The sequence below is a fragment of the Oratosquilla oratoria genome, chromosome 18 (genome assembly GCF_046742065.1).
Source record: "Oratosquilla oratoria isolate Oo_2021 chromosome 18, ASM4674206v1, whole genome shotgun sequence".
NCBI lineage: Eukaryota > Metazoa > Arthropoda > Malacostraca > Stomatopoda > Squillidae > Oratosquilla > Oratosquilla oratoria.
In genome coordinates this window covers 18,544,933-18,559,932 of record NC_134794.1, presented here as the reverse complement: position 1 = coordinate 18,559,932, position 15,000 = coordinate 18,544,933, and the positions used below count along the sequence as shown (strand labels likewise).

The 15,000-nt window shown below is 40.4% G+C and overlaps 1 protein-coding gene across 4 annotated transcripts in view; it reads left to right on the top strand.

Moving 5' to 3' along the window:
• Positions 1-14,845, top strand: part of LOC143035099 (uncharacterized) — a 51,313-nt gene extending 36,468 nt beyond the window's left edge. For 3 of the 4 annotated variants that reach the window (XM_076201658.1, XM_076201656.1, XM_076201657.1), the window contains exons 5-9: positions 2,289-2,336; positions 2,507-3,043; positions 5,914-6,261; positions 11,603-11,877; positions 13,010-14,845. In XM_076201658.1, coding sequence (XP_076057773.1) covers positions 2,289-2,336; positions 2,507-3,043; positions 5,914-6,261; positions 11,603-11,877; positions 13,010-13,729 — 1,928 coding nt within the window. In that variant the 3' untranslated portion in view covers positions 13,730-14,845. The remainder of the gene's footprint in view (positions 1-2,288; positions 2,337-2,506; positions 3,044-5,913; positions 6,262-11,602; positions 11,878-13,009) is intronic. The other variant, XM_076201659.1, reaches the window with a different exon arrangement.
• The last annotated feature ends 155 nt before the right edge of the window (positions 14,846-15,000 follow it).

Sequence of the window (15,000 nt, the reverse complement as noted above, 5' to 3'; positions counted from 1 at the left end):
TTTCCTAGATTTAAGGTCAGGACTCACTAGCACTCCCAGGTCTCTCACTCAGTTTTCTCTAAAAATGTGTTATCTAAGCTATATTTGCTTTTTGGATGGATTAAGGGATTAGTGACAGAAAACAGCGGGTCACCACGGTGTGAAATCCAAATGAGTAGTGTTAATAGTGGAGTTCTTCAGGGCTCAGTTGTGGGTTGATTGTTTATCATTTATATAAACAATTTGGACAGTGGTATTAATTGCACTTTGACATATTGAAGTCAATTTGCCATTTCACCGATCATACGAACACTTTGTTCTTGCAGTATCCCGCCGTCTTCTCTCTCTTTCTCTCTCTCAAGAGAGCGATAGAGAGAGTGAAGAGAGATTAAATATTTAATTTCAACCTTAGAGTCGCAAAACAAATATTTATGTATCACAGTCCGTAGATCCTCAGGTGAACTGATCAGAAGTCTCAGGTATGGAAAAGTAGAGAATGAAGTAAAATGGCTATATGGAAGAACATAAGAAATCAACATCAAAAAGAAAACTTATCTAAGGATGGAGTCTAGTCTCCAGGAGGTGCCAAGATAGGAGGGAGGGAGGAGGGTGGAGGGGAGTGAAATACATAGGAAATGAAATGGGTGGGAGTGGTTTCTATGCCTTTTTCTTTTAGGCTACCCCCCGTGTACGGGGAAAAAGCCTTTGGTATATGTATGTATGTATGTGTAGCTCTGGATCATAAGGGTGTCAGTAAAGCTTCTACAATACTTATCTTACAAAGCTTATGTAATCTAATGCTAAAGAGACCACAATCCAACCCATCAATTGATCAATGTAACTACAGAACATTTTTAGCGTTCCTTCAGTCGATAATAGTTTTCGTTAATATGTATACAAAGGTGAACATGCTTTAACTTATGTTTTGGTTCTAATTGGGATTTTTATTTGATGAATTTTTTGTCTAAAGAAGATTGCTGTTATTATTCAAATCAGAAAAGCAAATGATCTCAACAATAATGACTTCAGAGGTCACCACGCGATGGCGACATCCGTCCATGATTCACTCATTCATTATGGGAAATGAAAACCTCTATTTCAACATGACTTTCGAAGAGACTTATACTGCCATGTACACCGTGGTCTAGTAATCCAGCGTGGCGTGGCATTAGAGAAAATTCATTACACAGGATTAGAAACTCCCTCGGCAGTCGTAAACGAAGCGACAGCCTTCTCAATGGCAAAGCTTCTTTGGATGGGGGGTGGAATGTTAAGAGCGGAGTGCCTCAGGGTCCCGTCCTCGGGACGCTTTTGTTTGTGATGCGTGTAAACGACCTAGATCAAGGATTGAAGTCTAATAAGACTAAATTTGTTGGTGATATGAAGCTATGATAAGTAGCAAAAGATTACTACTTAAATGTGTATTTAAAAAGATTTAGATAAACAAGTAGATTGGATCGAAAAGTGGCTGATAATGTTCAAATGTAGTGAATATAAATACATACAACAATAACATTAAACTTAACTACATGTTCTTTATAGAATCTAAAATGATGTCAGGAACGAAGACTATCGTAGTTTAGCTTCAGTAATAATCTTAAATCAACCAATCATAGCAACTTTGCCTCAGAGAAAGCAAGAAAAGTTTACAACTACTCACACCACCTTTTGGTTTCAGACGACCAATTATCACAAGAAATTGTATTCATCATTAAGTCGTCTTCGCTTAAAGCGTGCTGTCTCTGTGTGATTTACAATTCTCATCAAAGACTAAAGAAAAGAAATCACCGACGAAGTGTTAATCTGAAGCTAAATTTAAAAAAGAAACAATAATCACTGCGGATATCTAAGTTTTCTCAAAAAATAAGGAAATGAATAAGAAAATGGATGAATGAACGAATAAATGAATATAATAGAATAAGGAAAGAAGTTAATTGATATATAAGAAAACATATTTATAAACAAATAAATAAAAATATAGGTGAATAAATAAATCAATAATTAGGTCAATAGAAAAGTAAATAAATTGACAAATTACATAAGATAAACATTTATGTAAGACTTTTATATATGTCAAATAAAAAACTCCCCCTCCCCCCAAAAAAAAAAAAAATGCTCGTGAAATACTACTCTGAATGAAATTGAGCAGAAAAAATGCCATTCCTAATCTCGCACTAGCAAGGGGAAAGCATCTATATATTTTCCTTTTGAAAGATGTATGATGATTCCACGATTTTAAACATTAATGGATAAGAAATATTAAAAAATGTTTCAGAGTTTTTCTGAAAGAAAAAAATATATCTTTACAGAAGAGAAACGAGGTCATTATTATGAGACGACCCCACAAAAGGTGAAAGGTAATATTGGAGACATTCTTGACTCTGCCATAGGAAATCATACAAATACATCTTCCGTTGTTGTTGTAGTAATACAATATTGTTGACAAAATAAAGAGTGTCTACACTGATACATAAGTTATACAAACGATCGTGTAGATAGATAATAACGATTATTTATTTTTCTGTAGGTATGGACAGCCTCAGCACCCCTGCATCTACAGGATCACTCAATCAACCTCTCCTCTCTCCACAACCCTCAGCACCCCACAACCTTCACCACTACACAACCCCACAACCTTCCCTGAACCTCCCTCACCACCAAAACAGTTCCCAGCACTCTGGGACTCCTGTACAACACCACAACTCACCGCATCATCACTCGGGAAGCGGAGGAAGCGATGCTAGGAACGTTACAGGAAACAGTAGCTGCAATAGAAGTGGTGAGGGGAACAACACCAGTGGTATATGCAGTGGTGGTAGTGGTGGTGGTAGTGGTAGTGGGAGACGTACTCTCCCAGAAGGTGGTGACGGTGATGATGGTGGTGATGATGACGATGGGGGTGAAGAGGAAATGGCGAAGAGTGTCGAGAGGCACACCGTCAAAGCCAAACCGACGTCCACTACGTCGGGGGACGCCGACTTCGTTGCGCCGAGGACGACAGCGGCGACCCCGTTACAACGACCTTCACTGTATTCCTTAAGTCATATCTCCCAGTCTGTGCTCGGTGAGTACAGTCTTCCCACGTCATCACGAAGAAAAAAAAAGTGTAACAATGATAATGATAACAATAATAATGATGATAATAATAATGATACTAATAATAATAATAATGATAAAAAAATAATAAAAATAATGATAAAACAATAATAAAAATAATGATAAAATAATAATAATAATAATGATAATGATAATGATAATAGTAATAATAAAAGAATAATAATAATAATAACAATGGTAATAGTAATAATAATAGTGACAATCATAGTAATAATGATGAAAATAATAATAATAACAATAATGATAATATAGTACTAGTAACAATGAATAGATGAATAGATGAATGAATAAATGAATAACTAAATAACTAAATGAATAAGTAAATAAATGAATAAAGAAATGGATATATAAATAAATTAATAAATAAACAAATTAACAAAAAGGGATGTAGAGTGATGGTGGACTTGCTGGTGAGGTTGTTTAATGTTAGTCTAAAGGAGGGTAGAGTGCCGAAGGGGAAAGGGGACAAGTGTGAGTGTAGTAGTTTCAGAGGGATCAATTTGTTAAGCGTAGCTGAGAAGGCTTATGGGAGGGTTTTGATTGATAGGATTAGGAGAGGAACAGAGGGAGTAATTGGTGAGGAACAGTGTGGGTTTAGGACAGATAGGGGCTGCATGGATCAAATTTTTGTGGTAAGACAGATATGTGAGAAAGCTATAGGAAAAGGTAAGGATGTTTTTTGAACCTTGATGAATTTGGAAAAGGCTTATGACAGGATAGACAGGAAGGCATTTTTTTGGGGGTGCTACAGATATATGGGATAGGAGGAAAGCTGTTAACAGCAGCCAAGAGTTTTTACAAGAGTGGTAAAGCCTGTGTTTGAATTCGAAATGGAGAGAGTAAGGGATATGTTATGTCACCTTGGCTGTTCAATTTATACATGGATGGGGTGGTGCGAGAGGTAAATGCAAGGGTAATGGGCCGGGGGTTGGAGATGGTTAAAGAAAATGGGGAAAATTGGGAGCTAAGCCAGTTGTTTGCTGACGACACTGCACTTTGGTAGGATCAGAGGAAGGATTAAGGAAGTTGGTGAAGTTTGGGAAGGCATGCGAATGAAGTTGAAGATAAATGAGGAAAAAAGTAAGGTGATTAGATGTACAAGGGAAGAGGATGGCAGCAAATTGGAAGCCAGTATTAAGGGAGAGAGACTGGAGGAAGTGGATAGTTTTAGATACTTGGGTGCGAATGTGGCGGGAAAGGGAGGAGTGGGGGTGGAGGTAGAATATAGATTGAGAGAAGCAAATAAATGCCTTGAGGGATTAAAAAGTGTAATGAGAAATAGACATTTGGGAATGGATGCTAAGAGGAGATTGTATGAAGGGGTGATTGTGCCGACAGCACTGTCTGGGGGCAGAAACATGGAACATGAGAGAGGAAGAGAGGAAAATGTTAAATGTGTTTGAGATGAAATACCTGAGAAGTATGGTAGGGATTACTAGGCTAGATAGAGTGAGAAATATGGTGAGGAAGAGAGCGGAGGTAGAAAGGGAATTGAGAGATTGAATGGATGAAAGAGTGTTGGGATTGTTTGGACACATGAAATGAATGAGTGAAGAAAGATTAGTGAAAAAAGTGTGGAAGGCAGAGGTGGAGGGAATGAACATGAGGGGGTGACCAAGGATGAGATGGATGGATGGGGTAAAAGGGGCACTGGGAAAGAAGGGAATGTCTGTTGAGAAAGGGAGAAGACAGAAGATAGGGGTGAATGGAGAATGGTTGTGTATGGGTGATGCTGTCATGCATGGCGGGGAGGGTGGGGGATGGGGGTGAGGGAGTATGTGTGAATGATATTTTGACGTAGACCGATGGGATTTCTCCCCGTCTTCTCTTTTTCTGCATGAGGGGACGGAGAGGGGTCACCGATTAAATGAAGCGGCCTTTCTGTGGATGTGCTGTGTCTTGCTGCATTGCTGCTGTCCCAGGGCAGTGGGCAAGATGCAGGGATGACCCGCCATCCAAGATGAGCCAATAAAAGAGGGAGGGAGGGGTGGTGAATGGGAGTGGAGTAGGTGGGGATGGAATGGGTGGGAGAGGATTTATGCCTTTGACTTTGGCTACCTCCCTTGTAAGGGGGAAAGGCCGTTGGTATATGTAATAAACAAACACAAACAAAAAACAAATAAATGAAAAACAAACGCACAAACAAGCAAACAAACAAAAACAAATAAATATATACAGGAGCAGGAGGAGTAGGGGGGAGTGGGCGTGAAGAAGAAAGGGAGAGAATGGGAAGAGGGGAGGAGGAGGAGGGGAAGAGGCCGGGAAGAGGGGACAAGAGACGGTAGGACTGGAGCAGGAGGAGGAAGAGGAGGAGGAAGAGGAGGAGGAGGAGGAAGAGGTGTAGGAGGAGGAGTAGGAGGAGGAGGAAAGGTTAGGATGGGCGGTGGGAGTTGTGGTAGGATTAATTGAGGCAAGCTTGACCCGTCCCTCCTGAAATGTTTCTCCATGTAGGAGAAGGTAAAACGTTGATGGACAGAGGTAACCAGCATTCTGAAGGTAAAGAGCATCACCGTAGTTTTATGACATTACGTCACAGTCAAGATGTTAAGACTTATCTCAAAAGCACAAAAATAAACTACTTACTTAGATTAACAAATAAAGCTTGTACAACCTAGATATTTTTTTCTAGGGGTTATCAAAGGAATGAGGAGTCTTACATCAGATTCTTGTAGAACATGCCTATAAAGAGTTGGTGCCTAAGAGCTCGATTTCAACCGTTGGCAAGGAGCACCAAAGAGAACAGTAGTGCTCGAAGCTGTAGGTTGGGAATCCGAGCTCTGGACCGACATGCCCTTCTAACCCGACTTCATCTTACAGGAACATCACATCTCTCGCAGACTTCTGGGAGCTTTCACCAACAACACCAATTCCTTCATCACAGCCCCGAACCTCCTCCATCAGCCCCGTCCGCCCTCCAATTCGCAGCCAACTCCAACAGCCCTGCCCACGGGTCTCACACCAGCCCCACCACCCAGCACCAGCATCTGCAGGCCCACCACTACCTCTTCAACCAGCACCTCGCCAACCCGGGACACTACCATTCTCTTCATGGTTCTTCGGCGGCGTCGGCGGCGACAGAAACTTCAGCCGCGGTGGGAAGGCGCGCGGACCCCCAGGAAGAGGACGCGTCTCAACCAGATTCTTCGACACAGCCTCGGACCGAAGGTGACTAGGAGCTTTTGAGGTCCTCCTCGGCTCTTGTTATTGTCGCCTCCCCTTCCCTATCCCTGCCGCCAGGCAATTTTATTCATCTGAAGAAAGATCCCACCCACCCTGTGCTCTAAAAGGTCAAGAATTATTCACAATAAAAATTATCTTAGTTAACATTTTGCGTACCTAACTCGACTTATATGCATACTCTGCCGCCAGGCAATTTTTTATTCAGCTGAAGAAAAACTGGATTTGAAGTACGAATGCATTTCTGACTGAAAGGTTAATCTCAACTTAGATTCATTTTATAAATAAACTTGGTTTGCTTATCAAGTTCACTCGGTATATGGGGTCAGCGAGGTCAGTCAAGCGTATTTAAAAAAAAAAGTTCTTGTGCAGATTCCTGGCATGTACTATTATAATCTTTTTATTCAAATAAGGAAACAAGAGACAGTTTCCCTAAGTTCTTTGTTATTACCATATATCGAGTCTACGCCCTGGAATGTCTCGAAGAACCTATTTCCTCAACCGTATATACCATCCATCCCTGGAACCTTACCAAGCCTCATTAATTCACCGTAGTAAGGCAAAGGGAATGTATCGTCCACCAGGGGATAGGCCGGTGACCCTGCAGTGGGTATGCATAAAGTAGTCTGGCGACAGTAGGATCGTAAGGGAAGAGTGCCACCTGGTATGGAAGGGGTTAACTGAGATAGGTTAAGTGGTTAACCAAGATTGGTTATATTTCCCCATATCCCATCTAATTACATCAGCCTCCTTGCAACTAAATGAGAAAATGTGATAATTCAGAAAAAATCCCAGGTTTTCTACTGTTTGAGGCAACCATTAACCGTTCCTCTTTTTAAGTTTTTGCAATACAGTTCGCTGCATATCTTATAGTTTTCAGGTTTTTTGTTGCTTGCTTGTTCAACCTAACCTAACTTAACCTAACGTTACCCTTATATTACCTTACTTTATCTTGTTTTACCTAATCTAACCAAACCCAACCTTATGTTATCTTGTGTTAATTTACCTTATTTTATCAAATCTAACCTAATTTAGCCCAGTTTAGCCTTACCTAACTTATATTAACTAACATAACAGAATCAAACTTAACCTAGCTTAGCACAACCTCATCTAATCATTCACTGTTCCTTTTCTTAAAGTTTTTGCAATGCAGTACGCACATATCTTAGAGCTTTCAGGTTTTTTGTTGCTTGCTTGTTCAACCTAGCCTAATTTAACCTAACGTTATCTTATATTACCTTACTTTATCTTGTTTTACCAAATCTAACCTAACCCAACCTTATGTTATCTTATGTCAATTTACCTTCTTTTATCAAACCTAACCTAATTTAGCCCAGATTAACCTTACCTAACTTAGATTAACCTAGCCTAACAGAATCAAACTTAACCTAACTTAGCACAGCCTCATCTAAACTACCGTAGCCTAATCTAATCTAACTTAACCTAACTCAACCTACCCTACCCTATCCTAACCTAATATAACCTACCGTAGCCTAACCTAACCTAACTCAATCTACCCTACCCTAACCTAATCTAACCTACCGTAGCCTAACCTAACCTAACACAACCTACCCTAACCTAACTTAACTCAACCTACCCTAACCTAACCAAACCTAACCTTACCTAACCTAGTCCAGCACCTCTTACGTGAAAATTTACCCCGTCCATCTTATCTAAGACTTACCCCGTTAACTGTCACGGGAGATTGAGAGTCTTCTACTTTTAAGCCCTCTCATCGATTCATTCAGTCTCGAATATAGATTAACAAAGTTAAGTATTCGAATGTTTAATGACATTTCATTAAACAATATCTATCAACTGGAGATAAAGCCTATGGAGTCCCATTATACAGCCTTGCACAGAGCACAGACCTAATGAAGCTTATCAAATAAATTACAAAAATTAAAGTATAAACAGTAAATTGAATAAAGTAAAATATGAAATGGTTGTTAAAGAAGCCTCCGAACAGGAGAGAAGTGATAGTAAACTGCAGTTCGTAACAACAACAACAACAACCTAATCTCAGTGAAACACACCTCAACACCCTTCAGACCATACAAAACAAGATCCTAATGACAATTACAGGCTGCACAAATACAACACCTACAGACCATCAACACTATGAAACAAAAGTCTTCAATGTCAAGGATCACTTTGACATGAGAGGCACACAAACATTTGCTGCAGCCTCCACAAGCCCAGCACACTCGCTACACTACATAGCAGAACACCCACACACACCAAGAAACAAAAACACCCAAATACCTACATCACACACAAATACTATCTTCTCTTCCTCCAAAACCACCAAATACCAGCTTCCGAAATCATATTCATAATCATATCACTCACTGCTCCATTAACATACTAAAATACAACACACTGCTGCATGCCAGACTCCCTGATATCCATCCTTCTGAATCCTCCCTCCCACGAAAGGGCAGAGTCCACTTGGCCAGACTACGGTGCGACCACCACCCAGCCCTTCTAAGCTACCAGAAGAGACTGGATGACCGCATTGTGGACAACTGCCCAGGATGTAACACTTCACGCCATACTATTCAGCGCATAATGGAAGACTGCATTATACACAATCACGCACGCAAACAACACAACATGTGGGAAAATCCCGTTCCGGCCGTGGCATTCCTTGGGGAGACGGGGCTGCTCGGACAGACAGTCTATGGAACGACAAAAACAACAACATATCAATGTCGTGTTCATCCTTAGATGGACGTTGGGGGCATATCATTTGGGGTGGGGATGGGGGTGAATATGCACTAAGGCGTGGTATGCTTAAAAAAAAAATCGAGGGGGGCAGGAAGGGGACGAGACGACACCCAACGTTATCTATAATACCTTACGTTCTGATGAACTACGGTCGAATTTGTGATGGCGTCTAGTTTTGGATTTCACGTTTTGTTCAAGCATAATGCAATGTCAGTTTTCCTATCTCACACTCAAAACCTCAACCCTACCCCGGTTTCCCCAGCCCCTAAATATAATGGAGGACGGGGTGGAGTGGAAGGATATAAAAAAAAGTATAAAATCACTTCAGTCACATTTCTAACTATAATGGAAAGTAATTCTACTCGTACAAATCGTGTGGTCGAAATTATAGAATTACTCAGAACACTACAGGATTACCCTGAATACTATACAATTATCCATAATGGTGTCTTGCACAGAAACAATGATGAATGGTGGGTTGTTTTGCACCAATGGGTAATTTCAAATGTCTTCATATGAAATATAACGAATAAGATCTACATTCGTGGTGTTCCGTCTCCGTGCTTCCATCGATCAAACTTGGCTTTGAATTCGGTATATTCTGTATGTACATGATGGTATCAATCACTCAATTACTCAATCAATCAATTGCTTCCGTGACAGCTATATCCGTTACAATAAATAAACAGATATATTTCACAAGAAATCTTTCATCATCCACTTTTAATTGATTTTGTTTTGATTAATTAATCATTGCTTTATGTTTCGATTAAATATGAAGAGACGATATTATTGGTCTGGCATAATTTGCGGATGAAAACTCACAACAAATTTTGCATCCCAACAAAAATTTATGTCATTGTAAATAGGTGACATTTCACAGCCACCTGAACATTGGCCAATAGCAACGAAGCTTGTGAGGTTAGAAGTAGTTTCTTGCTTTCTGATTGGCTGCCAGGAATGTTCTTGTATCGTATTTGAAAAATCCAGTCGTTGTTTGAAAACGAGGCTTCATTCACGTTGAAATAAAAAATTCGTCTGATTTTGCGATTTTGTAAGTTTTTGACATTACGAAAATTTACACCGCTTTTTCACATATACAATGGACTAATGAATATTCGTATGATAAAAAAGGAACATACATACATATACCAACGTTTTTTTTCCCTTATGAAGGAAGTACCCAAAGTCAAAGGCATAAATCCACTCCCACACCATTTCATCCCCACATACTCCACTCCCATTCACCACCCCTCCCTCTCCTCTTTTCTTGGCTCCTCCTGGATGACGGGTCATCCTTGGATCTTGCCCACTGCCCTGGGTCAGAAGCAATGTAGCAAGAAACAGCACATCTACAGCAAGGCCGCTTCATTTAATCGGCGACCGCGCCTCTCCGTCCTCTCATGTAGGAAGAGAAGTCGGGGAGAAATCCCAACGGACTGCGTCAAAATAATATTCACACTTACTCCCTCACCCCCATCCCCCACCCATACCCTTCCATGCATTACAGTATCATCTATACACAACCATTTTCCACTCACCCCTATCTTCTGTCTTCTCCCTTCCTTCCTCAACAGACATCCCCCTCTTTCCCACTGCCCCTTTTACCCCATCCATCCATCTCATCCTTGGTCACCCCCTCATGTCCACTCTTTCCACCTCTGCCTTGCACACCTCTTTTACTAATCTTTCTTCACTCATTCTTTCCATGTGTCCAAACCATCCCAATACTCTTTCATCAACTCTATCTCCCAACTCCCTTTCCACCCCATCTTTCCTTCTCACTTTCTCGTGAGGAACATAAAAGAGAAGAAAAGTAAAAAGCAAAGCAAAAGAAAGTTATGTTTAAATAAGAATTTAACAAACCACAAACTGACATGTAATTTCGATTTAATTGCTGACATGATTCTATATATGATCTGGACCAAACAGTGAAATTATAAAATCACAAAAGAAAATCATTCCAAAGGCATGAAAATGCTGATGAACGAAAATGTCTCATCAGTGACAGTCTCTGCCTCTCACCCCATGTAACAAAATAGCCTGACGACAAACCAGAACAAAATTACAAAATGAATAAATTAATTTCTTAGATAAATTAATTTCTTAGATAAAGAGCATATTTTAGATAGACATTAGCCTTATGTTGACACAACTGCTTTAACATTATGTTCAATGTACATTCACTGTTACGTCAAATATGACGTCATAATAGAAGAAAATTTGATTGTCTTATTTTCAACACTTTTCACGTGTGAGTGTGTGTGTGTGTGTGTGTGTGTGTGTGTGTGTGTGTGTGTGTGTGTGTGTGTGTGTGTGTGTGTGTGTGTGTGTGTGTGTGTGTGTGTGTATTTACCTAGTTGTATTATACGGGAAGGGAGCTATGCTCGTGATGACCCGTCTTTGTATCTTTCAGCATCAAATTTTTTCTTAAAATCTTGAATAGTGCTTGCACACACTGTTTCTTTATCTAAATGCGCGCGCGCGTGTGTGTGTGTGTTTACAGGAACCAACTTATCATCTCACATCGAATCATGATTAACCCTATTCTCAAGAACAGTCCCGTAAGACGTCCTTTTTTTTTTTTTACCTCCTGAAGGATCTGACGAAGATGAGGGCGAGGACACCGACGGAGGCGTCAGCATCAAGGAGGAGGAGGGGGAGGAGGGAGGCGAGGTGGGAGGGAGAGAAGAAAGCGGCGTTGACGGAGACCTCGAGGTGAGGAAGAGCCACCACCCGAAGAAGCGGAAGCGTCGGGTCCTGTTCACGAAGGCTCAGACCTACGAGCTCGAGAGGCGGTTCCGGCAGCAGAGGTACCTCTCAGCCCCGGAACGGGAACACCTGGCCACGGTCATCAACCTCACACCTACTCAGGTAGGTTGTCTTCGAGAGTGCAGGTCCTCGTTCAAGAATTGTTTCTGGTCGTTGTCTGGGTGCACATACATGAAAGTTGACTTTTTTTTTTTTTTGTCTGGTGATCCTCCTCTGGGATGATTTCGAGAAGACAGAAAGCCAAATATAGTGACCTGGCTGCTTACTTCCTTGGGTTATTGTTTTCAACCTCCTTCGAGGATATAAGTATCCTTCTTCTTCTTCTGAGCATCTAGTTATCTTCGATGTATTGAAACTGTTTACTGTCTTGTTTCATCCACTATTTATATTTCTCAAATCCTCGTCACAGTTCCTCTCAAATAAAAATTATTCTAGTTTTTCTTTAAGATATATAATTTCTGGAATGTCTTCTAAGTAGGCTGGAAGCATTGGGGGAACAATTATGAATTATTTACTTTCTTATTTCACTGGAGCGTGGTTGAATCATTTAATGGTCATCTTAGGCATCTCTAACTCGAACGTTGGTTGGGATATCAAATGGGGACATTGTATCTCTCAAATAGTTAGACTTACTGAATTCCATTAACTTCTTAGTGGGAAGGTATGTCTTGTATAAGATCCCTGCTTTTACTGGCAACCAGTGGATAGATATTAATTCAGGGATTATTCTGTTGTATTGACTTTTTCATTTTGTAAGTCAAGCAGGTTTAATTTATATATCTAGTCTTCTTACAGTGTCATTGGTAGCCTATAATATACAGAGTTTAAATATTTTTATGTCGCTATCATTGGTAGCCTATAATATACAGAGTTTAAATATTTTTATGTCGCTATCATTTCTCTTTTATATTCTACATACCTAAGCACTAAACTTAAATACATTTTTCATTTCAATATTTCTATATTTTTGTCTGTTTTCTGAGCACTTACTGTTCATTAGATACCAAACACTATTTCAGTGTTCGTTTGTGATATCTATAATACATTATAGGTTGTTAGACGGCTTTGAATGACGATTCAGAGACGGAGCAAACTGGAGTTGGTTTTGCACTTGATTCATAACTACACAATTTAAAAAAGAAGAAAAAAAGAGGTAAAGAGATCGTAAACTGAGAAATTAAACAAATAATTAAACGAGTAAATAATATTCTCTTATCGTTCCTCTCCCCAACAGGTGAAGATTTGGTTCCAGAACCACAGATACAAGACAAAGAAGCAAAGGCCTTCTGACAGGACAGGTGCCTTAGGACTCGAACTGAATCCACTCACCTCTCCTCGTCGCGTACCGGTTCCAGTGATCATCCACGACGGTCGACCCGTCCCCCCCAACCCCTCTCCCTCCCTCCACCACCCCCACCAACACCAGCATCCACAATACCACTCCACCCACTCCCAGTCCACAACGCCTTACGGGTCGTCCCTTCTGGACATGGGATGTTACTACCAAGCCCAACACATGAGATCACATAACAACAACAACAGTAACAACACAACTACTAACGGGATAAGCGGTGTCAGTAGTACTGTCGGTAGCGGTGGGGGTGTTAGTGGCGAGAGTGACATTAGTGGTGGGTTAGCGGGGCTTAGTGGCACCTCCTCAGGGGGGTTAATCTCCGCCAGCGACTTTCTTGACTCCCCCCACATCTCGTCCTTCTCCCAGGCACTCTCTGCGAACTCCACTTCGAGCTACGCCCACCAGCCGCTTAACTCATCCACCTTCAGCCATGCCAGCTTCTCCCACGCCTTCCCCCATACGGCATACAACCCTTCTCACGCCCACGGGGGTTGCAACCACTCCAACCTCCCCAGCAACACCTACGGGTCTTCCCATATGCTCTCGTACCAGCCAGGGTCCCACGGGGTCGGGTTTTGGCAACACAAGGACGCTCAGTGACTCTGTGTCACGACCGGAGAGGTCAAAGGTGCATGGCGACGACCTATGAATGTTGGAGCGTTCGAATCACGAGGAAAGTGGACTTAAAGTGTTATTTGTCACAATGTCTCATGTATAGTTAATGAACGGAAAATACGACTTTTGGCTTACAAATGTCCAAAAATAGATTTTTTTTGGACATGATAAAGTGATAGTAATGTTGATCATTATATTAGGAGCACTATGAAGAGAAAAAGAGAAAGCACTAAAGATGAATCTACCGGTGAAACTAAGAAATAGTGAGGCTTTATTCATTGTTAGATAAAATCCATTGATACTATTACCATAAACTATCGGGAATATTGATAGCTCTTGACAAATCAACATTTAGTGGACACTAAGATGGTGATATAGATTAACATAAATATAAAAAAAAATTATAACTGCGACAAAATGAGAAATACCTAAAATAATGAAAACGGCTATGATATAAGAAATGACAACAATGATAGGTGTAGTGATAATGAAATGAGAAAATAAATATAAAGAAATTAAATCAACTAGATAAGGCTGGATATCGGTTACTGAAATATATAAGCGACTTTTTATTTATGCAATTCTGCTGATCCATGTCCTGTGTTCTCCGGTTCTGGGCTGTTCTGGGGTTTCTCAGAAGTCTAATAAATGCCGCCCTCACCCACACTCCCCCCCCCCAGATTATTATTGTTATTCTCTCTGCGAGGTGACTAGGTATGATAGCCTTTGCTAGAGCTTAGCATATGCGTTTAAGAGAGTATACTATTAATGACGTCACGCGATGTCTCTTGGGGATTTGAACCTTCTACCTCTGGGTTTTCGCCTTATAAAACCAACGTCTTATTCCGTTTGAGCAACACTCTCCAACCCCCCCCCTCTTAAGAAAAAAAAAAAAAAAAAAAAAAAAAAAAAAACACCGGAATATTCCAAATATAAAGAAGCCATGCAAGGGTCGTGCAACAGTCTTGAGCTCAATTTGACAAAAAATGACTGAAAAAATTGCTATAAAAATAGTGTCAAGTTAGTTGTGTCAGGAGCTAAGAACTTATGGAAATTTAGATAAGAATATTTGGACTTGGCTAAAACTTAAATGAAAATTTTAACTTTTGAAGGAATGAAAAGAAATTTTGGATTTGTGGACAGCTTTAAAAAACAATTTGGGTTTGTGGAACCCTTAATAAAAATTTCGAATTTACAATAAGCCTGAAAAAAAAAATGAGAACAGGAGAAAAAAAAAAAAAAAAAGAGGACTTAGG